At 38.0% G+C, this 23,936-nt stretch overlaps 1 protein-coding gene across 1 annotated transcript in view; it reads left to right on the top strand.

Annotated features, from left to right (window-relative positions):
* The first annotated feature begins 4,885 nt into the window (after nucleotides 1–4,885).
* Nucleotides 4,886–23,936, top strand: part of LOC126469845 (omega-amidase NIT2) — a 31,784-nt gene continuing 12,733 nt past the window's right edge. Inside the window, exons 1-3 of the mRNA XM_050097141.1 lie at nucleotides 4,886–5,186; nucleotides 12,102–12,248; nucleotides 14,007–14,191. Of these exons, the coding sequence (XP_049953098.1) occupies nucleotides 5,174–5,186; nucleotides 12,102–12,248; nucleotides 14,007–14,191 (345 nt within the window). The 5' untranslated portion in view covers nucleotides 4,886–5,173. The remainder of the gene's footprint in view (nucleotides 5,187–12,101; nucleotides 12,249–14,006; nucleotides 14,192–23,936) is intronic.

Genomic DNA, 23,936 nt, shown 5'->3' with positions numbered 1-23,936 from the left:
TGGCAGGTGGCAGTTGACGCTAAATAACGAAAAGTGTGAGGTGATCCACATAAGTTCCAAACGAAATCCGTTGGAATTCGATTACTCGATAAATAGTACAATTCTCAAGGCTGTCAATTCAACTAAGTACCTGGGTGTTAAAATTACGAACAACTTCAGTTGGAAAGCCCACATTGATAATATGTGGGGAAGGCGAGCCAAAGGTTGCGTTTCATTGGCAGGACACTTAGAAGATGCAACAAGTCTACTAGAGAGACAGCTTACACTACACTCGTTCGTCCTCTGTTAGAATATTGCTGCGCGGTGTGGGATCCTTACCAGGTGGGATTGACGGAGGACATCGAAAGGGTGCAAAAAAGGGCAGCTCGTTTTCTATTATCACGTAATAGGGGAGAGAGTGTGGCAGATACGATACGCGAGTTGGGATGGAAGTCATTAAAGCAAAGACGGTTTTCGTCGCGGCGAGATCTATTTACGCAATTTCAGTCACCAACTTTCTCTTCCGAATGCGAAAATATTTTGTTGAGCCCAACCTACATAGGTAGGAATGATCAAAATAAAATAAGAGAAATCAGAGCTCGAACAGAAAGGTTTAGGTGTTCGTTTTTCCCGCGCGCTGTTCGGGAGTGGAATGGTAGAGAGATAGTATGATTGTGGTTCGATGAACCCTCTGCCAAGCACTTAAATGTGAATTGCAGAGTAATCATGTAGATGTAGATGTAGATGTAGTTTTTGGAGTCAATGTTCAGGCTTCCCTATATGATGATACTTTTGTTGTAATTCAAGCCTAGACAATCTTCTAGATAAAATGTCTTTGAACCAGGGTACATACTGGTCTATGCTAGCATAAGAAGTTATTGACAGCATTAAATGTCAAAAAACATGGGTGGCTGAACATTTTCGTGTAGAAAATAGAATAAAACTTAAAATTTCAATTTATTTGACCAAATGTGTTTCATTTTTAACTCGTTTTCTCTGCCTGTGTTCTAGTTGGTGCAGTGATTTACCTCCTAAAGAAACCCCAAATCCACAATATCTAGCCGACTAAAACTTTTATAGTCACTAGATCTACATATTTTCTTCTATATAGCATTTATTATCTGCCACAATCATAAGTACATTTGTGCTGTCACTGGTTTCAGTTTGTTTAACAAATTATCTTCAGATCTCCTACTACCACTGTGCTCCATTAAGGATATCAGCCTGATTTTAATTTGCTTCATTTCTTCTTTCTCCAACTGTGTGACTAGGTACACATTCATACAAAATGACACTCTGTCCAGCAGAACACCAGGATCAGGCCTTTACAACAGAATATTTATTATTCATCAAATTCACAAATACAGATTCCTTTGCAGTTAGCGATTTAAGTCTGATTAACAACTACACTACATCAGTATGGTTGAAAACTACTGGGTATCCCTAAATATATCATGGGTGTGCTATATATGAGAAGTTTCTGCCCAGGTCTATGACTGTGTGTGTTGTCTTTTTGCATAAAATAGTCACTTCTATTATCAAGTTAAATAATTGTGGTGTTATCTACACTCATGTGTAATTGATCAGCATGGAACCACATTTAACCACAAATTATTTAAATAGTTATTAACTTGAGTCGTTTCTTGATCTGGTGTGCAGATTACTCAAGGAAAAAGTTAGTAACGAAACTAAACGTATCTTACCTCAAGTCTGGTATACACTGCAAGTGTACTAGCATCAGTGAACAAGAATTTTCTCCACTGTAAACGTTAAGCCTACTAGACAATGAGATCCATCCATAAAATATAAATGAAAAATGTTGTCACCTAAATTCCGTTTTTCGAATTAAAAATACAGATCTTCACACCATATTTTCTCATATTCAGAGTTTACTGCCAGGCCACAAGGACCGCTGCTGTTGTTCTCTGTTTCCATATCGTGAAGGGCCTGCCAAATTTCACTATGTTTGCCAAATATTTGACTGTGTATGGTGCTGTTTGATGTGCTTGTGAAGCATAGAGTGTGTTTGACATGTGTGCGAGGAATTTTGATTGACGGAGGGTTTTACAAGATGGCGGAAGTTGTTTGTGTCGAAGGTTCGCCGCATATTGTAGCCATTAGTGGTATGCTAGATGGAATGGCATGATAACTAATGAACTTTAATTAAGGTGCTTACTGGTGCAGACGAATTCTCTGTTCTCTGAAAGCTGTTAGATCTGTCATCCACCTACCTGTTGGCAGTGTCCCAACAGTAGCTGACACCGAACTTCTTTTCTTCTAGCAGAGATTCAGTTGATGGTTAATTGAAATGATGAATGGGAGAACAGAGAGAGCTACATACCAGAGAAAATGTCTCTTTTCTGGTAAATTTATAGTATATTGTACTTCAAGTAGCACATAAAGGAAACGTAAGCTATCCTGATTTGCAAGTATGACAGTACATTTATAAACAGCAGTTCATATCTCTTCTTGCTGCAGGTCAAAAATACTACACAGAAAATGATAGTAAAGCCTTGAATTAGCTTGGTCAATCTTCTGAACTGTGCAAGAGTGGGAGGAGAGAAACCACGAAGAATGTTGATTATCAGCAAGAAAGGTAATAGAAGCCCAGTAATCACTTTGAACAGCACCCTGTCTATGGCGAGCCACGCGATAACCAGTATAGCCCTGAATGCCGCTGAATGTAGGTACTGATAGAACTTATTATTATCTCGCGAGTGGAACGACCACCGCGGATAACGATGTACTAAACTTGATCACCGACGCCAAGATGGCGGTTGGCTCCGAGCTGACGACCGTCGTTGCTGTTCACATCCGGTCCACTCAGTTTACTAGTACCAGCTGGCTTCTCTTGCAGTCTTTCGTCACTTTTACTGGCCGAGGAACCCTCAACACAGTACGCATCCGCCAACAATAAAAGGGACGAATAGCCCACCCAACCAATGGGGCTTGTTACCGTTAACACCCCTGTGAATCGGTCAGAGCCCCGGCCCAGTGATTGGTGCTCTTGCTGTGGCGAAAATTCCACGGAAACGGCCGGCCCTAGTGTAGGCTTCCTCGGCGAGTATCCGTGGCCTGAATTTGAAACTAACGGCTGGCTAGCGTCTGCAGATATTCGCAATCTTATGGTATTGTAGAATGAATTGAATTTGGACACTGAAAATTCGTCCGCCCCCACGAACCCCTGGTCTGCTGCTTAGGCAAGCTGACAGTGGTCCAAAACGTCGTGGGAAATTAATTTGAGGTCAAATAATTGAAGATTAAGGTAACGATCTCTGAGATAATTATTTTATCAGGTCGAGCGGCGTGTCAAATGAAAGGTAATGTAACTAACAACCTACATGTGAAGTCAAAATGATTGATTTAATGTATGTTCTCTCCCTTTGTCACTGAGCTGGACCATGCAGCAGTGTAGTCTAGTGACAGGCCTTGTGACCAGCCCACGAAAAGATTGCACTGTACAATATGTTTGGCGAAAAATCGTTTTATTACAATTTATCTCACTGTATCGTGAGTTTCCACAACTATGGAAACTACGATAAAGGATTAAAAAAAAAGCACTGACAATTACCAAAATATATTACACAAGAAGAGATTACGAACAAAATCACTGTAGGAAGCAGCTTATGGGCGCTCAACGCCGAAGTTATCAGCGACAAAATCACTATGTAACGCATAACATAAAAGCGAGAGTGCTATGAAATAAACAAAATAGAAATTCTTCGGTTCTTCCGCTGACTATGTGGGTTATATGTTCCTACGTTGTGGTAATTTAATGAGATCATTAGAGAAGCAAGTAGAAGAGAATAAAATTTCGTATCTTTTGTCCTCTTTTTCAATGTGAGGGTGAAATAAGTCTAAACAAATTATTAAAAGTTTCACTGTCGATCCGCAGAAAGTTGATGTAATCATCAGGTGCCAGGTGTAACACTGACATTAACAGTTTCTCATGTATATATTTCTTCCTCATTTTAAACCATTTCCTGGACCATCTCTTGATTTCTGCTGCTTTAAACATAGTGCCAGAGTCAATGTCAGAAATACCTTTTCTGCGTTTGTAGCCATTTCCACTAGTCCAAAATACAGTACACACGAGAAGGGTCTACTTCAAATGTAACGTTAAATAGACAAGCGTGCTTGGTACGTGTACGGGCTTGTTTGACACAATGGTGGCTATATAAGAGCGAATTTAACAGACAATTTACCTCTTTTTACGAGAGCCTCAACGAGTTTCTTTAATTGTCCATTAGAAGCAAGCTGCTGTAATGATCGGGTTCTGAGAGTAATATTTCCTTTAGCAAATTTTTATAGGTAAATCTCTCTTATTTTAAGGCATTCCCTGGACCAACGTCTCGTTTTCTTCTATTTTAAATACAGTGCCAAAATCAATGCCGGGACTGCTTTGTCTGCATTTGTAGCTGTTCTCACTACTGTCAAACGACTCGCTAACACTAACAGCGTCTGCTTCAGAGTATAGTTAAACTGACATACTTGTGCGGATTTGTTTGACAAATCCGCGACTAGGCAAGGGCTGATTTGACGAACAGGCTTGCGCGTTTACGGAGACCTTAACACTTCTGATATTTTGATGTTCTGTACAAAACAGCGTCCATTACACCACAGGTACGATATTATGACCAATAATTTGGAGTATTCTTCTCGTTTTAGAGTTATAGTTCTTCTAGATATTTTTGCACGTCTTCAAACCGCCCCACACCAATTTGAACAAGCGCCAAATACCAAATACAGGTTGCGCTATCTATGCTACAGTAGGTGCAACATTTAACACGCACTACAGACGTTCAGACAGAAATGAGACAGCTGATTGAAGTGTTTACAAATTAACATCGCCACAACTACAAAAAGAAACACACGAGCGGCGTGATAACGCATGCTCAATGAGAATGACTAGATGATATAAAAAATATAAATGTTATACGGAAGGTTGGATGTTTGTTTCCATGAGCGTAGATTGTAATAAATAAAATAGCTAGTGGATCCACGGTCTTGGTTCTTCGAAACATTGTGTTCTTCCAGCTGTGCAGTTGACATTGAACTTTGACGGTCACGTGTTAAACGGATAACAGAATTATTAGAGGATTTTGTTGTTCACAAGTCATTCCTGCGTATCGTGCGTTGTCAGAAACGTGCGAATTCGGCTGAAGGTAGCATCTAACGCCGGCAGTTTTCAACGATGTCTTCAAACAGTGAGAAATTTGTTTCCATCCTTATATTTTCTGTTTGTGTACAACAATGATGCAGTCGGTGTTTGGCGTCACTTCTAGTGTGTTGCATCCATTTATGTTCAGTTAGGGCGGTAGGTTTCTCAACAAGTTCGTTCCTTAATCAAGGCTTATAATCAACTATGTGTACGTTGTAGACTTCAAGCCCTTGACTCTTCGTACTTTCTGACCAGAGAAGTGCAGTTATGTGTAATTACATTATAGGTTGTCACATTCTACCAGAAAAAAAAATATTTCGAGTATACAATTCGGGCACCAATAATTTGACTCTTAATCTGCCATACACAAATGCCGAAACTTGATATAAGTACCACCTCATTTTTCTCTCGATCCACCGTCAAGAGTTGAAAGTGAAAATAAAAACTTAAGGAAGAATCAAGCTTGAAATTGTATTATGTTCAACAGTACTGTTTGAAGCACTACTGACTATTCAAGTCCTTTTTCTGCACTATTCCTCTTCTGCATCTCTTCCATCATTTTCGAAGTAAGAAAAACGTAGCGATATGAATTCATCTAAAATCTTACGTAATGTTACTGGGCTTTCAGTATTGCTCCTTTTTTAATATGACCTTTTTCTAGGCAGACATATACCGTAAGTTGTGCCGTATTTTACTTTCTGTTTTAGGTTGTGTGTTAAAGTTTTACAAGTTGAGTGTTCTTTGTTGAATTTCACATTTTTAACATATCTACGTTGCACTGTAATTTGTAGACGATTCACGCTAGTACCTTTTTTGTTCATTTACAATTTATTGAAACAAATAAATTGTGATGATAAAGTAGGCATACACCAAAAAACAATGACATCTAACATTCTAAATGTTCATTCTCCAGTTGTCATGCAAATATACAGTTTCTCAAAAATTTGCTGACTTCTAAAATCTACAAACCCCATCGTCATAAGGCATACTTATTTTAAATATATTGTGCACATTTATCTTGAGCTGTTGATTTTTATCATTCTGCTTTGATCCTGGAACTGTCTAGTTCATGTGGATGACGACCTTTAATGTACGAGCCTCCAAAAATGTACTATGTTTTTGCTGATGGAAGGGTATTAAACTCTGAATTTATGCGTATTCAAACAGAAACAAACAAATTGTAACTACTGAAAAAATGTGAGCTTTAACTTCACATCAGTTTGCTCAAAAACAAATAAATGTATCCAAGAAACATTAAAGAGAAAATTGTTGAAACTCGCGCCCTAAGAAAATTTGGGATCTCTGAATTCAGCAAACCAAATAATAGAGGATACAACGAGTAAACAAACAATACATACCATGCACAGTTTCATTCACTGCTTTCTTATGTATCTGAGGAAATGATACTCAGGACATAAACATATTTAGAATGTAAAAAGTGTGTTGTAGGTAATTTATGGCTTTAAAAAAGTAGAAAATTGTGAATTTTGTTTCACTGAGGTTGGCGTTATATATGTTTCACGTATTTTTATCCATGAAACACACTTACTCAACAGGAACTCTCTCATGAAAACTTGTAAAACAATGCAAAAAGATGATATTCACTGTTATAGTACCAGAGGACAATCAAAATCTGTTTTCCAAAACATCATCCTATCAAGAAAGTGTACTCTACTGTTGTGTTAAAATATGCTATAACACACTAGAAGAAGTACAAATCACTCCAAAGTCAATATTACAGAGCAAACTAAAGCGGTTTGTCATAAAGAACTGTTTTTTTCTGTACAAGAATTTTTAACATGAAAGCACAGCAACTTTTCTTTGAATGTAGAGAACCTTAACTCCAGAGTTTGTGAATGTGTACATATTTTGTTATCCTGACCTGTCTAGGAGCCCATGTATACCCTTTACTCTGTGCTAGAGTTTTACAAAAGAGATGACAGTGTAATTTCAGGTGCGAGAAAGACAGACACACACTACCAGTAATGAACAATAAACAAATTTTTGTGGATTTGTGTAACAAAATACTCCATGAACTAGTAGCTAAGCTAAGTAATTCTAGAGAAGAGAATTATATCCTCTCAAATCATTAAATATGCCAAGTAAAGACAGTGTAATCTCTTTGATTAAAATAATTAATAAAATATTAAATTAAGATAATTATTGAAAATTTCTGTTGTCAAACCAGTTCACAATAAAGGAGACATGGCACCCTGGTTAAGTATGAACATATTTCACGTATATCTATAATATAAATGATGATAAAATACTGTATGCATAAACAGATGAGCGAATAGTTTGAATCTAATGTCATACTTAGTTGCTCAGAAAATTGGTTGAGCTGAAGTGTTTCTGCAGTCAAAGCAGTTACAAGCATGGTAGCAAAGGTATATACCCTAGTAGCCGTTAAAATTGCAGTTCCCTGAAGGCAACATGCAAAAAACTTCAAATTGGTATGAAGTGTACTACATGCTTGGATGCAGATATAATGAGCGTTTCAACAGAAAGTACATTTTAGTAATGCCAATTACATTATAGAAGATAAGATGAGGCTTTTCATTCAGAAATCACGTTTGAAAGTTGGTTGGTACATTTTAGTAATGCCAATTACATTATAGAAGATAAGATGAGGCTTTTCATCCAGAAATCACATTTGAAAGTTGGTTACTTGTGAGATCATCAAGTTAGGCTTCATGTAAGAAGAATAAATGTATAACAGCACATGTCAGAATTCAACAGTGGCAGAATCATTGCCTATCAAGACAGAGGTTTGTAATTCTGCCATGTTGCTCCTCGCATTGGTTGAAACCCCCAACTGTCATGCGAATGTGGTATCAATGCGCTCAAGGGGGCCATACTAAATGTCATGCAGAATGTCAGTGTCCCCATGTTATTAGTGCTTGAGAGGACAGACACATTGTTTACTCTGCTGTGCAGGACCTTACAGCCATATCACATACTTTTATTCAGGAAATGGTCGTCTCTGCAGCAATACAAGTATCCACACAAAAAGTGCAATGATGTCTGAATCTCCACAGACTGTGAGCATGATGATCATGTTGCAGTTTCCCCTGATGCGACAGCAGAGCGAGTCTCATTGATAGTGGTACACCTGACAACAGTACTGGACACATGAGTGGCACCACATCATGTTTTCATACGAGTCCCATTCTGTAGTCAGCATCACAATGGATGTCTCCACATGTGCCAGCTCCAAGGAGAATGGACATTGCCAGACTGTGTTTGTCACCTTCATGCTGACATGGTGGTATGGGATGCCATTGAGTACACAAAATGACCACCTCTGGTTAGTGTAACTGGTAATTTATTCTACAAGCAGTAAATTTTTGGAGTGTTAAGGCCAGAGGCTGTGCGCTGTCTCCAAGATGTTATCTTTCAACAAGATAATTCAGTACCACACATTGCTCATGCTGTCCTCTCCTACCAACACATAAAGAGCATTTGACTTTTGCCTTGGCCAGCACAGTTTCCAGATCTCTTCCCAAATGAAAACCTGTGGCAAGGATTGCTTGAGGACTGGCATATTTCACTCACCAGGTATTATGACTGATGAACTCTGGCACAGACTTCAGCAAAGCCTTTGGTAGAGTAGACCACACAATTCTGATAAATAAACTGGAAGCTCTAGGTATAAGAGGGGTACCAAATAAGAAATAAGTGGTTTCGTTCATACCTTTTAAAAAAATAAAAAACTCCGGTCATGTCATAAAATGCATTTCTAACCCAGAATACATTAATATTGGAGTCCCCCTGGAAGTGTCCTTGGATCAATACTTTTCTAGATATATATCAATGATTTTCACCCAGAGTGTCAAACGTAGTGAAACCATACTGTTTGCTGATGACAGTAACATTCTAATCAGTAAAACATCAACAAATGTACAAAGCTGAAGAAACACTTATGCACATATGCAGATGGGTAGACAAAACAAATTAACTTTAAATGTAAAAAAAAAAGACAGTGTTTGTTTCCGCATAAAAAGAAAGCATTAGTTTCCACATCAGCGGAAAACACAAAAATAACTCTTTAAAAGTGAAATATCAGCTCATAGAGTGTGTATTACAAACAAAACTTCTAGTGAAGCATGTTGATGCACAACTAAAACGGGCTGAGCGTGTTACTGCCCTTGGGAAATAAACAGCTTCAGCATGCTTTGCAGTTAGAATAACAAATTCTGTGTGTAGTAGCTAACACACTGGAACAATGTATTTTGCATATGTTCATTCTGTGATGAGTTATGGGATAATGTTGTTGGGAACAAATGAGCAGAACAGACAGATAATCTTTAAGCTAAAAAAAAGGGCTGTATGCATTGTGAAAAGGTAGCAAGAGAACTCACTGCATTGAGTTGTTTAAATCAGTGGGAATCTTGACTGTTCCATGTGAGTATATTTTGCAAATATTGATCCACATTAAAAGAGATGTTGATCAGTATCTAACAAACAGGTCTCTACACAAACATCGAACCAGATCCACCCACCAGTTACATCTCAATAGAAACAAAACAAAAACCCAAAATAGTGCCCTATATAATGTAATTAAACTGCACAATAAACTACCACTAGAAATCAAAGACAAAAGTGAAATATATGCCTGCAGGAATACCTTAAAAATTATTTGTTAGGAAGTGTTTTATACTGTAAAGGAATACCTGAAATGATGTGTAAATTTTGTTGACAATTAAGAGCCATTTTACAGTATGTTCAGTAGAACAGTGAAATACAGTAAGGCACGAAGTGTATGTATGTACTTATGTGGGTAACTGTGTACATTTATGTATATCTGTGCCTGTATTTTACATTTACATTGTCAATGGATGGATGGATAAATAAATATAAATAATAAACCTGGTCTTATGTGAAATATGTAACACGTCACTAAATCAAGACATTTTTCCAGAAAGACTGAAATATACCACTGCTAAACCCCTCTTTAAGAAAGGTGATATGAGAGATGTCAGTAACTACTGACATGTTTCACTGTTGACATCATTTTCCAAAATCTTTGAGAAGGTGAGGTGTTCTGCAATAGTATCTCATCTTTGCAACAATGATATCCTTAGCAAATCCCAGTTTGTGTTTTAGGAGAGTTACTGTACTGAGAATGCCATTTACATGTTCATTCACCAAATTTTGCATAGCCACTTGGTATTTTCTGCGCCATATCTAAGGCATTTGACTGTGTACTTCACAGTATTCTCATAGATAATTTGAAGTTTTATGGAACTGATGGTATAGTAAATGCTCTTCCATCTGATATCTAACAATCAGAATTAGTTCTTTTTGCAGATTACACTACTATTGTAAGCAATCCAAACATACATACAGAAGTAGAAGAAATGGTAAACAACATTCTTTAAAGTGTGATTCTCTGGTTTTACGCAAATTGTCTCACCCTCAGTTTTAAAAAGACACAACATATTCCATTCTGCACACCTAGGGGTACTACACCAATGATAACTGTAACACATGGAGAGGAAATAATAAATGGGGTGGAAACTTCAAAATTCTTAGGTGTCCATATTGATGAGAATAGGTGTCCTTATTGATGAGAATATTAACTGGAAAAAGCATGTTTTGGAACTCTTAAAACAACCCAGGTCAACCACATTTGCACTTAGAATCATTGCAAATCTTGGGGAGAGAGAAATCAGTAAGTTGACAAATTTTCATTCAAAATTTCGTATGGAATAATGTTCTTGAGTTACTCACCTTTAAGAAAGAAAGTCTCAATTGCTCAAATATCTGCTGTAAGAATAATATGTACTTCTCACTCATAATCGTCTTGTAGAGATCTGTTTAAGGAGTTGGGCATTCCCATTACTGCTTGACAGTGTATTTATTCCCTCATGAAGTTTGTTGCAAATAATCCACTACAGTTGAAAAGGAACAATGATGTACATAGAATGAAATTTTCTCTCTACAGCGGAGTGTGTGCTGATATGAAACTTCCTGGCAGATTAAAACTGTGTGCCGGACCGAGACTCGAACTCGGGACCTTTGCCTTTCGCGGGCATGGCTAAGCCATGTCTCCACATATCCTTTCTTTCAGGAGTGCTAGTTCTGCAAGGTTCGCAGGAGAGCTTCTGTAAAGTTTGGAAGGTAGGAGACGAGGTACTGGCAGAAGTAGAGCTGTGAGGACGGGGCGTGAGTCGTGCTTGGGTAGCTCAGTCGGTAGAGCACTTGCCCGCGGAAGGCTTAAAAATATAAAGCTTATCAGATTTCTCATGATCTGAAATATAGTGGTTATGACACTGGATTGTATTTTGTAGTGGAGTACAAATCCCTGACACACTATCCAGATCTATGTTTTTCATGGTTTTTCCTAATTTCATGCAGGTGATGGTTACAGTTTCATCAGTGAAGCCGCAAGCAATTTCCTTCTTCATCATTACCAGTGTACTGTAGTGCTCAGTTGTTAATGATCTAAATGTTGGTGGGACATCAAACAATAACCTTTCCTATATTATAAAAATGAAAGCTAGAGGCAAACTTAACACTCAAATCATCATAGAAACAGCGAGAAATTCATAGCCCATGTAAAACATCTAGTACAATTTGCAGTCTTCAGTGATCACTAAAAATAGATTAATCTTAGTATAAATTAATAATTTTCCTTCTACAATGGGTTCAATCTTTCACATTGCACACCTATAAATATTGTAAACTGAAGTCTGCAGCGGTATTTTTCTAACTGAATGTGAAGGCTAATGTCAGGAATAGTGTAGGGATTTTGATACAGGTTTCACTGATTGATGAGGAAGGTTTGTGTGTGTAATTTATCACCACTATGCCAGACGATTTGTCCAACAGTAGAAACTTAGAACCACCCCTGCAAAGCTGCAGTGGGTCACTAGTGATATAAATATGAGAAACATTTGTGTGAGGCATCACTGATTATTAATAAAATTATCATCTTTTTATTTTATTTTTTTCATAGAGTTCAGAATTGCACTGGTTCAACTTGTGGTTGGTGGAACAAAGGAAAATAATGTAAAAAAAGCCATAGACTTCATTAAGCAAGCGAAGGAAAAAGGATCTGATGTTGTCATTCTTCCTGAATGCTTCAACTCACCATATGGAACAAGTAAGAACACAGAAATTTCAGTATCTCTCTCTCTCTCTCTCTCTCTCTCTCTCTCTCTCTCAGCTTTAAATGTGTGAGAAAAATTTCTAACTTTTTGCAGATAATTGGTGAAATTGAAGTTAGAAGTGAAATAATGCTTATACGGTTCATTAATTAAGACTGGCCAATTATTTCTACTTTCCTAATTAAAAAAGATGAGGAGGTTCACCATCCTGAATGATGTCATTGACAACAGAACATGAAATTGTAATATATAAAATGGCACCCGCTATTATTGTCCGTTATTGTAGCTTAATATTACCAATACTTGCTTTCTGTGACTGTGTATTTTTAGTATGCTCTGTTCAGAAATTTTTAAGCTGGTTGAGTTTCTTGCACTTTGAGCTGAAGTCATTTATTGTTAAACCTGTTATTGTTTTCTGGTTTATTTTGCACTTTTAAAGTCTGTGCTGCTTCTTCCATAATTACTCACTGCTGTACATTTTGACTGGATTCACTAGTTGTTTTCTCAGAGCAGAAATATTTTGTACAGACTTTTAAGTAGTTATGAATTATGTTCATGCTGTTGTCATGGTTTGTTGTTAACTATTATGCAGCTAGTGTTTTACGCGTCATATAGCTTTGAACTGGCCAGCAGGATAATTTTTGTAGGTGTGAAACCCAACAGGAAGTTTGCCAGGAGGAAGAGAATGATAGGAGCTAACTCCCAGCCAAATTAAGCGTACACAAACAAATTTTCATTATATTTTACTGTACATGTAACAATGGGCATTGGGTTACTTGTTTTGTCCCTAGGGTTATTCAGTTCCTCTATTCGATGCCAGTGCTCCATACAGGGCAAGTAATTTCTCAAAATGCACATTGTTCTCACCATCTACTTGATGTTTTCTTTCTTCCTTGCTTCCTCATTCTTTTCTAAAATCATCCCACCTCTTCATTTTTATTTCTTTTCAGCAGTCTCTGTATTGTGTCATCTTAAAATGACAGAACCAGTTTCCTTCCTAATCATGCCCAATTTTGAGCATGTCCTCCATCACAAATGACCTTGTTGTCAATGAGAAATGAAACCATGATCTTATTTTTCCTTCTGTCTGTTTTGGTAGTTCTCTGTTGTATTTTGTTTCTCAATTTTCCCAACTTTTCTGTGTCTATGTTCCATCCCAAGATTTTGTGATTTCTTTTGAGTTTACATCACACCTTTGGACTGTTTTTTACTACCATTTCTCTTTCTAGAATTTGAAATGTTTTGGCAGAGAGAAAGAGAGAGAGAGAGAGAGAGAGAGAGAGAGAGAGAGAGAATGAGAATGTTTTAGCTGAATCCTTTTATGTTTTGCTGGTATCCTTTGTATTCTTAAAGTTTTTATTGTGTAGCTTTCTGATTTATTTGTTGACGATTTGGAAGGACAGATTGCTACTCTCCATATAGAAAAGGTGTTCAGTTGTATACAGGCACAATGAAAAAGACTGTTAAAATATTAATTTGGATAAAATCCTTATTCTCCAGTAGGAAACATGCACATATTCACATGCTAGTGCCCTGAGACAGTGCCTATGTGTGTTGTACTTGTGTGAATGTGTGTGTTTTCTACTGCAGAAGGACTTTAGCTGAAAGCTTTATTACTTTCACAGTCTTTTTCATTGTGCCTGTCTGAGGGTCAGTGCCGTCTCCGCATGATATGTAGCAATCTATCCTTCCCATATTGTTGTCATTCCATCCTGGACTTTCCATTGTTTGATTTATTAATTGACATATTTCAGAATATTTCTCCAGTTATGCTGAGGAAATTCCCAGTGGTGAGACAAGCAAAGCATTATCACAAGCAGCTAAAGAAAATAATGTCTATTTAATTGGTGGGTCTATTCCTGAACGGGATGGAAATAAGTTATATAACACTTGCACAATCTGGAATAGATCCGGCCAGATGGTGGCTAAACACCGAAAGGTAACTTGAAACTACTGATTCCAGTTGGTAAATAAACAAATTTCCACAAAAGACAGACGTAAAGTTAAATTCACAGCTCATCGAACAGTTTTAAACATGTTGCAAATGTGTAGCGCATTAACCGTCTGACACATAATGATATTTACCCACAGGAATAAATACTAGGGATTGTAGGAATGTCAATGAGGTTGATTTTTCAGTATCAAAAATTTGTGATGCTCTTTTTACATAATCTCAGAGTAACAGTTCTGAAGCATATACTTTATCAGGTATAGCACATTACTCTGTTTGCCCTAAAACAGATGTGGTGTTATGGTTTGATAAGTGAACTGGGGTGAGAATAATTGAAACAGAGGTGCATTTTGTTACAGTGAGATCTTTCCATGAATTTTAACCATTAGCTAGTTATTTTGAATTCCAAAACGTTTTGTTAACTGCCACTTACATAGGTAGAAATGTCCATCATAATAAGATAAGAGAAGCCAGAACTAGCTTGGAAAGATTTAGGTGTTTGTTTCTCCCACATGCTGTTTGAGAGTGGGATGGTAGAGAAATATTTGTAGTCTGGAAATGTAGTTGAAACTTCTTCAGAATCTGAAAAAACCCCAAGAGAAATTGTGAAACACTTGGGAAAGGATCATGCTTTAGCCAAATGTTTTGTTTATAAAAAAATTATTTTTGTCCATATATGGATATACAGGTTGCAATATAAAATTTCCTGTACAGATTTTGAGGACTTGTAGTGGGGACCAAGATGGTTAAGTTTAGCATAGGAACTCGTGTCCAGAAATACATCGTTTTCCTGCTACTCACAAAATACTACAGCACATGTTGCTCTCTGACTCTTGCTGTGTGCTATCTAGGTCTACTTAGTAAGTACGCTCCATGTGATGACTACCAACAGCAACACTGGTACCTTTGTACCATGTTCAGTTACACTTCATCACCAATCCCTGGTCCTCCGGCACCCACTGTAACCATAATCTATACCAGTAGGTCTTCTTCAGACCCCACAGTGGTCTTGTAAATCAAGGATTTCATGTGACCCAACATGTAGAAGTCAAGCAGGTTCAAGTCAGGCAAACATGCAGACCAAACAGTCAGGTCACTGTGACCACCTATCCACTATTGCCCAAATCATTAGTCCTATGACCTCGGAACACACATGTGAAATGAGGTGGTATACCATAATGCTGGAACCACAAGTTTTGATGCACATGCAGTTGTGCATCTTCCAAGGGCCCATGCAGCATGCCATCAAGAAATGACAAGTATGTATCACCCATAAGATGTGGTCGATTAAGGTATTGCCCAGTCACATGTCCAGCCAGTATCCCTGTCCAAGTGTTCAAACCATATTGTTCCTGAAACCCATGGTGGCAGGCAGCATCCTGATTTTCATCATCTCACATGACTGTTGTGGTAATTGAGAACACCTTCCCTGGTAAATTGGGTTTAATCCGTAAAAAGGATCTGCCTTGGGAGGTCAGATTTCACCACACAACATTACAAGAACCACCTGTGGAAGTGGGCTCATGATGTAAAATCCTGTGGCTGCATTGCCTGTAACTTCTGGGGGTGGTACTGGTGTAACTGCTGTTCATGTGTAACATGCCAGCCAGTTTGGTGATCCACAGTCAGTCTACCTGCTATGTCTCTGGGACTCATCATTGCATCTTATTCTACTGCATGAAGTACAGCCTCTTCAAACTTGGATATGTGGCACTGCCATGGAACACCACAGTCGGGCCTGCTAGTGGGGAATTTACATGTTTCCGAGGCCTGCTGGTACATTGTACCAAAGAGGGAGTGCAAAGGTGTCTCACAATGTGGAAAACCCTGTGCATACAACTGATGATCAGCCTTCCCATTGCATTGAACTTCACTGTACAGTAAGATCATGTCAGTATATTCTGCAAACATGTAGTTCACTATGGTCACCAGTAACACACTAAAAATGAAATGTACATACAGCTTGCATTCTGTGCTGTAGTGAATGATTACTAGTGCATGATAGTACAGTGTGAACAAAGACAACCAGCACAACAGCAGGTACAAACCTCTCTGAGTAGATCACAAATTCAACTGAATGGCATGTAAACAAACTTGTAGTGAGCATGGGACATAAGGTGATCTGTGAATGACCAACATAATACCCTAGTCAGTGGCACTGAAAATGCAGGGGATCTGAATGCATGTTGTGGTATTTTCTGTGTAGCAGGGAAACTGTACATTTCCATACGTGACTTCCTGTACCGAACTTAACTGTCTTGGGCCTCACTACACTCCTTAACATCTGTAAATGGAATTTAGTTACACCCTGTATTTATCATTTAACTTCAAGACACATGGTGTTTATGAGGCCCAGTTTCTGTATTTATGTATGTATGTGTGTATACAGGGACATGTATAACGTAGGTAAAGAGTAGAATTTTCTGTGTATTCTTGCAGTCGACTCAGGATAATGCAATGTATGATGATGTCTGCACATTTTTGTATACATTGGTTTTCCTTATGTTACATTGCAAGATTTGTGCCCAGGAGTACTTGGAAGCTAATGCAGGGTATTTCCATAACAGCACTCAAAAAATGTAACGGGGCATAGAGAATGCTCCACTGAGCAATTTGAGGCAGGGAACGTGGGGTTGGAGATGCCATGTTAATAAGGAGATATGGAAGTAAACTTTTCTACTTCTTTGCCTAGCATTACTGTTTTCCAGCTTATTTACAACCAACACACATAAAAGTTTGCATGTACATTCTTCGTTTTGTGCAAGGAAATGAGGACAATGAGCCTGATTACTAGGACGTATTTCCTGTTCGCCTGATTAGAAGGGAAGGTCCTATCCCATGGAGTGGAAGGTCATCCGACCTGAGTCCCCTGGATTATTTCCTATGGGGATGTCTAAAGTCACTTGTGTATGAGACCCCAGCGGATACGGCGATGGAATTAGTTGCCAGAATTGTAGCTGCCTCTGATTGGATTTTAAATGCACCAGGGATATTTGTCAGGGTGCATCAGAATCTTGTTTGGAGATGTCATGCCTGCATTGAGGTTGATGACCATCAGTTTCAGCACTTTTGTAAGATGCAGTACAAATGGTTTGTTCATTGTGTCAATGTTGGTATTTGCAGTTAACTTAACTAATGTAAATTAAGCTGGCTTCTCTGACCCCAGGTTCTCTACCTCAAATTGTTCTGTGGAGCATCCTCTATGTCCTGTTAAATTTTTGCGTGCTTTCATGGAAACACCCTGTGTAATGTGTCTAATGTCATTAACATTTTTATTTCTACTAGTGCAGGTATCTATATGATTTAACTTTTTTGCTTTTAAAATTTAGATTTTTTTTATAATAATCTAAAGTAATGTGCCTTTCACATATGTGTAGGAGACTGTTGATCATGAACATAAAGTTTGGAACTTGTCCAGTACATGAAATAACCGTTAAATTGCAGTGAAGGTCAAACAACAGTAAAAGACCAACACCAAATCTTCATTTTACAAACTACTACAATTTTTCATCATAATTGTCAGCTACAGTAAATTCTGACAACAATGTAAATGGATAACACAAATAGTATGATTCAATCTTTTTGGCATATACCAGCTGTTTTAGTGCATACAGCTGTAACTGCTGTCTACATCAAAACATGGTGTATGCATGTTGTCAGAAGTGGTGCCACTTAGCTCTTGTTTAAAAATGAAAGCACCACAGCATGGTAGCAGCTCATCCATGACAGCAACATATTTTAAACCGTGTTGAGCCCATTATTAATCTGTAAATGGAATTGATGAACAAATTGCCCACTATGCAATGCTTGCCTGGCACACCTATGAAATTCTAGCTGGATAGCTATGCAGTGGTTTCCTTAAATGGTTAAGATATGTACAGTAAAATAGATTGTCTGCCATTACAGCAAACTGAGAAACATCTCCTGAATTATAATGAAAAGGAATTTCACCTCATAGAACAAATAACAATGACCGTATCATACAAGAAATTAAAGCAGGTCTGACATTTCTCATCACTGTGTCTTCCACAAAGGAGAGAATTTTTGGCTTTATAATTTTTTTTTAGTTTTGCTTTTCAGATTCATGTCATAGAGAACTAAGGGTTATATGCTACACAGTAACCTAAAAGAACTATGTAATCAATGTTTGAACCAGAACTGGAATGTAAATTAAACTACAAAGCACATGTAGCACTGAAGAATTGATCTTTCCTTCAAATCTGCAGAAATTGTATGAACCTCCTACATGCCTGGTCATAAATTGTAAGTGATGTGGGAACCTTTGCCTATGTGGCCTCTTTGAACTACAGTAAATCTGATAATTTGATATGTGTCCTCTTCCTCATTCCCAAAGAATTCACATCAAAACTAGCCTGGAACCAGTATTTTTTTCTGAAACTGGCTTTTCAGAGACTTTCTGTTTTTGGAATGTACTCTGTCAGAATTACAATAGTAAATCACTCCATGATGAACAATGCCTTTCTTGTAGCATCTAGCACTAGAGTTTGTGGAGTACCTTGATAATACTCTTGTGCTGTCTTAATGATTCTGTGATGAAACACACTATTATTTGTGGGCTCTTCTCTATCTCTTCTGTTAGTCTTACCTGGTAAGGATCCCAGAGTGATGAGCAGTACTCAAGAGTCAATCAAACAAGTGTTTTGTAGGCCACTTCTTTTGTTGGTAAGTTACATTTCCTGAAGATTCTTCCTCTGAATTTCAGTTGAACTACTATTTGTGTTAATGTGTTCATACCACTTAAGGTCACTCTGAATGATTACTTCTAAATATTTTATGCTAGGTACTGTTTCAAGGAATTTGTCATCAATAGTGTAGTTGTACAATAGTGGATTTCTTATCCTTTGTATGCACAACATATTACAATTAAACAATGGAAACTCCAGGTTGCAATACCAACAATATAAGGAAAAGGACAATTATTCATGTTCAGGGTCAACTGCCAGTCCCTGCACCATTCATCAATCCTCTGCAGGCCTTTTTGTGAATTGCTACACTCTTCTGGCATTGCTACATTGTTGTAGATGACTGCATCATCTGTGAATAGCCCCATGTGGATTTTCCAACATTTTCTAGTAGATCATATATACAGCAATGGTTCTATAACACTTCCTGGGGTATTCCTGAAATTATGTTTACATCTATCCATTTTGTTCCATTAAGACTAACATGTTGAATTTTCTCTGCAAGGATGTCTTAAATTCGTTCACAAATCTGGTCTGATACATTGTAAGTTCATACTTTTTCACTAAGTATGGCTGTGCAGATTCCTTCCTGAAATCTAAGAACATGGAATTAACCCAAGTGCTGATGTCTACAGCACTGTGGATCTCATGGAGGAACAGAGTGAACTGAGCTTTGCAAGATCTCTGTGGAATCTATGTTGATTTTTGTGGAGGAGATTTTCATTCTCCAAAATCGTCAATACATACATCCATAGACTGTGCTCCGTAATTCTACAGTGGGTTGATGTCAGAGATACAGGTCTATATTTATGTGCATCTGTCCTACGACCCTTCTTGAAAATGGGAATGACCTGCACTTCTTCCATTTGCTAGGTACCCTCTGTCACTCCAGTGACCTACGATAAAGTGCTGCTCTTTAGCTTAATCTCTGCAGAATCTTGCAGGTATCTAACCTGCCCCTGATGTCTTTCCACTACTAAGCATCTGTAGTGTCTTTTGTATTCTGTGATCCCTTACCTTAATATCTGCCCTTTTGGTGTTCATACAGTGATTGAAAGGAGGCTCTTCTTTGGTGAAACAATTTCAGAGGACCAAATTCAATACTTTAGACTTCTCTCTGTTATCTTCCATTTTGGTACCAGTATGATTCCTGAGTGATTGAATAGATGATTTTGATATGCTAACTTATTTACTTATAAATAGAAGAAACAAGTCAAAAACTCAAAATAGTGTATTATACCATGGAATAAAATTGTACACTAGACTGCCACAAGAAATAAAAGATTCGAGTGATCCACACATCTTCAGCACCAAAGCCTAAAAAAATATTTACTAAATAATAGCTTGCACACTGTAAATGAATATTAAAAATAACCATAAATAGTAACTTAATGTTCATGAACTTTGTGCTATGTAACAATTTATGGCATGATTAAAAAAGGAGAACTAAGTATAGGAGCTATAAATACTGTAAGAGGAATGTTTATTTTAATAAGAATTATTGTACGAACATTTCACATCATCCATACAATGTATATTGTTCAACAGATGAATAAATAAATAAATGTAAGACCAAAACTTCTTATTGCTTTTAGTCAGATCGGTTGGCAGAAGGTTACTTTCATAGTCACTGAAGGCAGCAATGATTGCTCTTGTTACCCTTATTTTTGTTTCATTCAGCTTTTATTTGTCAGCTATGTTTTGACTTCTCTTGAATCTGTGATGAACCTCTCTCTGTGTACAAGCAGTTTTCTAACAAGATTAGGAAACCATGGTGCATCTTTTCCATCCCTTAAGACCTTGCTTGAAACAAGCTTGTCAAGGCATAGTGCATGATGGTTTTGAATTTTTTTTCCATTTGTGCTCTGCATCCTCATTCTCAGCACTGAATATTTGATGTCGACTACTCAGATACTCGGCGATTTTTATCCTATCACTCTTGCTAAGCAAACATATTTTCCTATTCTCCTCAACATTCCTTGTAATAGCTGTAGTCATAGATGCTATCACAGCTTTATGTTCACTGATAGCCTCCTCTATGTTAACTGATTTGAAAGTTCCAGGTCTGTTTGTTGCTAGGAGGTCTAAGATGTTACCTTTATGAGTGAGCAATTTTTGGACAAGACATTCAGAATAATGTCAGATGAACCCCTGTATGCAGCACCATTTTTGATCGCATGACTCTGCCTTTCTATACATAGCATGTTGAAATCACCCCGTATTACAGTAGCACAATCAGGAAACTTGAGTGACAAAATTCTTCCAGCATTATTTGTAACCGTTGATTAACATGACCCTCAGTGAATTAATTTTCTTGACAATATTATTATTGAAGGGAGATAAAGAGGAACAGCCTACAAAAAACCCAGAAACATTATTCAGTCTGTTGCCAGCTAATGGATTAAAATATAACTTAAATAAGTGCTGTTTTTTCCTTGAAGCAAGAGTTGAATATTTAAGATACATACGAAGTTAGGAGAAGTTAAACCTAATGAATAATCATGTTAAGTGTGTCGATGAATTATCTACACCTTAAAACCAGAAAGAACTGCAAGTTTTCATGGGAAAAGTGAACTACTATGGGAAATTTATTCCTAATGCAGGAACAAATTTGGATGGTCACAAGAGTGTTATAGAGCTTTTCTGTCTTTAAAAGCTGGCCCCCCACCATGTTAAGTAATGTACACAACAGGTAACTGTTTGATAGTGTGTTCTGTAAGTTCCACGATGAAGAAGAGCCTTCAGGGATGTGAAATAAGTCAACTTATATGTTAACAGGCAGTAGCTACTTCTGTATAGTATATTAACAACAAATTATGACTAGTGCACTTAAACTATAATTATGGTATTAACCTCTAGACTACTTTGTTGGGAGAAAAACAGCTACTTTAGAAAAAAGCCATTGCTCCTGCACCTCCCATGCTACTTAGCTCCTGTTCTTCTCTAACATAGCAAAAAATGCATTTATGTGACTTAGCAAGGACCACAGTCATATCTATATACTGGGAAAGTAAGGATGTATCTAATACAAATGTTAGGGTTACATGGAATTCGCATTCTTGAGTCCTGGTATTCTGATACATTGTAGCAGGAGTTGCTAATGAGATATTCTTTTACTTTGTTTTTAAATATTTAGGGATTTTCAGTTTCCTTCCTGATGTACTCTAGGAACCTGCACCAGAAAGTAAAACGTCCTTCTGAACCCTAGCAAGGGATGTCTACATAACCTTTGTGGATAAGTGTTGTGGTTGTGAATTGTTGGGTTCATACTAAATTCATTCGTGTTATCCACATTTACCGAGAGAGAGAGAGAGAGAGAGAGAGAGAGAGAGAGAGAGAGTGTGTGTGTGTGTGTGTGTGTGTGTGTGTGTGTGTGTGTGTGTGTGTGTGTATTCTCAAATTTTATCAGGTAGATTTTCCTAACGAAAAGTCTGATAGTTTAGCTATTACTGTCTGCTAAGTCATTAATGAATAACATGAGCAGTAATAGCCCTATTACACTTCCCTTGGGCATTACTTCAGTCGCCATATATAACTGTAATATGTTACATTGTGCCTGCCAAGAAGTTTTTGATCCAGTTGCAAACATGTTTAGGTATCCCATATAAACCCATTTTCCTTAGGTGTTGATGTAATACTGAATAAAAAGTCTTCTGGAAGTCAAGAAACACCAGGCCATCCTGGTATCCTCTGTATTTGGCATTTAGGAGGAATGGATCTGAGTACTATGGGACTTAACATCTGAGGTCATCAGCCCCCTAGAACTTAGAACTACTTAAACCTAACTAACCTAAGGACATCACACACATCCATGCCCGAGGCAGGATTCGAACCTGCGACCGTAGCAGTCCCGCAGTTCCAGACTGAAGCGCCTAGAACCATTTGGCCACCGCAGCCAGCTTAGGAGGAATACAGACATCTAAAAATGAGATTGAAAGTAAGAGCAAAATGGCTAAGCAGGTATGACTAGAGGACAATTGAAAGGCTGTAGAAGCATGCAAAACTAAAGGAAAGGTAGGTGCTGCCTATAAGAAAATTAGAGAGACCTTTGGAGAAAAGAGAAACAGTTATATCAATGTCAACAGCTCAGATATTAAGCCCAAAAACGCGAAAGGCATCGAAACCAAAAAGATTCTCCGCGTTACTATGGTCGACCACAAATATGGGAACAGTGCGAACGATAGATTTGTAAGATACCTCAGCATCAAATTGTCCCAAGAGAGAAATATTCTGTTTATTGTAAGTCCGTAATTGCCTAGTGACAGGTGACAGGATTGGAGAACCCAACTGAAGATACGTCTGAGAATTGATGATAGTGGCAGCAGAACCAGTATCCACCTGCATGCGAACATCTCAACCAAGTATTTGGACAGTGAGGAATAACTTCCCTGAAAGGGAAGAAGTACAATTGACAGACAACGCAGAATCAGAATCAGCGTCATGTTTATGAACATCATGTATGCGGTCGGATTTGCAAATGGATGACACATGACCCCTTTTTTTGCATTTGTGACACACGGCCCAACGTTGTAAACAATCTTCTCGTGAATGTTTTGTAAAACACCGCGGACATGAAGGAAGTTGCCGTGGGTTTTGCTGCAGTTTCTTAGAGGTTTGTTTATGGTTAGGCCGAGGCTGCGCTTGGGAGCTAATACTGCAGCCACGTCGGCCGGCAGGGACACACCACACGTTTTGTCAACATCGCACAGAGGTTGTATTTCCCCAACATTGCCCCATGCCTCTGTTTGCGCTCCAGTGGCGCGAGAAATTTCAAAAGACTGGGCGATGGATAGAACTTCATCTAGAGTCGGATTTGCCAACTGAAGGGCACGTTCCCTAACTTCTTTGTCGGGTGCCGATCGGATAATAGCATCTCATACCATGGAATCGGTGTAGGATTCTTTGTGAACCTCAGTAACAAATTGACACTTTCTACTGAGGCTGTGAAGTTCAGCAGCCCAAGTGTGATAGGATTGATTCGGTTGTTTTTGACAACGATAAAAGGCAACGCGAGAGGCTACCACATGCAT

This window comes from Schistocerca serialis, chromosome 3 (genome assembly GCF_023864345.2).
Source record: "Schistocerca serialis cubense isolate TAMUIC-IGC-003099 chromosome 3, iqSchSeri2.2, whole genome shotgun sequence".
NCBI lineage: Eukaryota > Metazoa > Arthropoda > Insecta > Orthoptera > Acrididae > Schistocerca > Schistocerca serialis.
The sequence above is the reverse complement of the archived record's forward strand: the minus strand, read 5'-3'. Positions and strand labels throughout refer to the sequence as shown.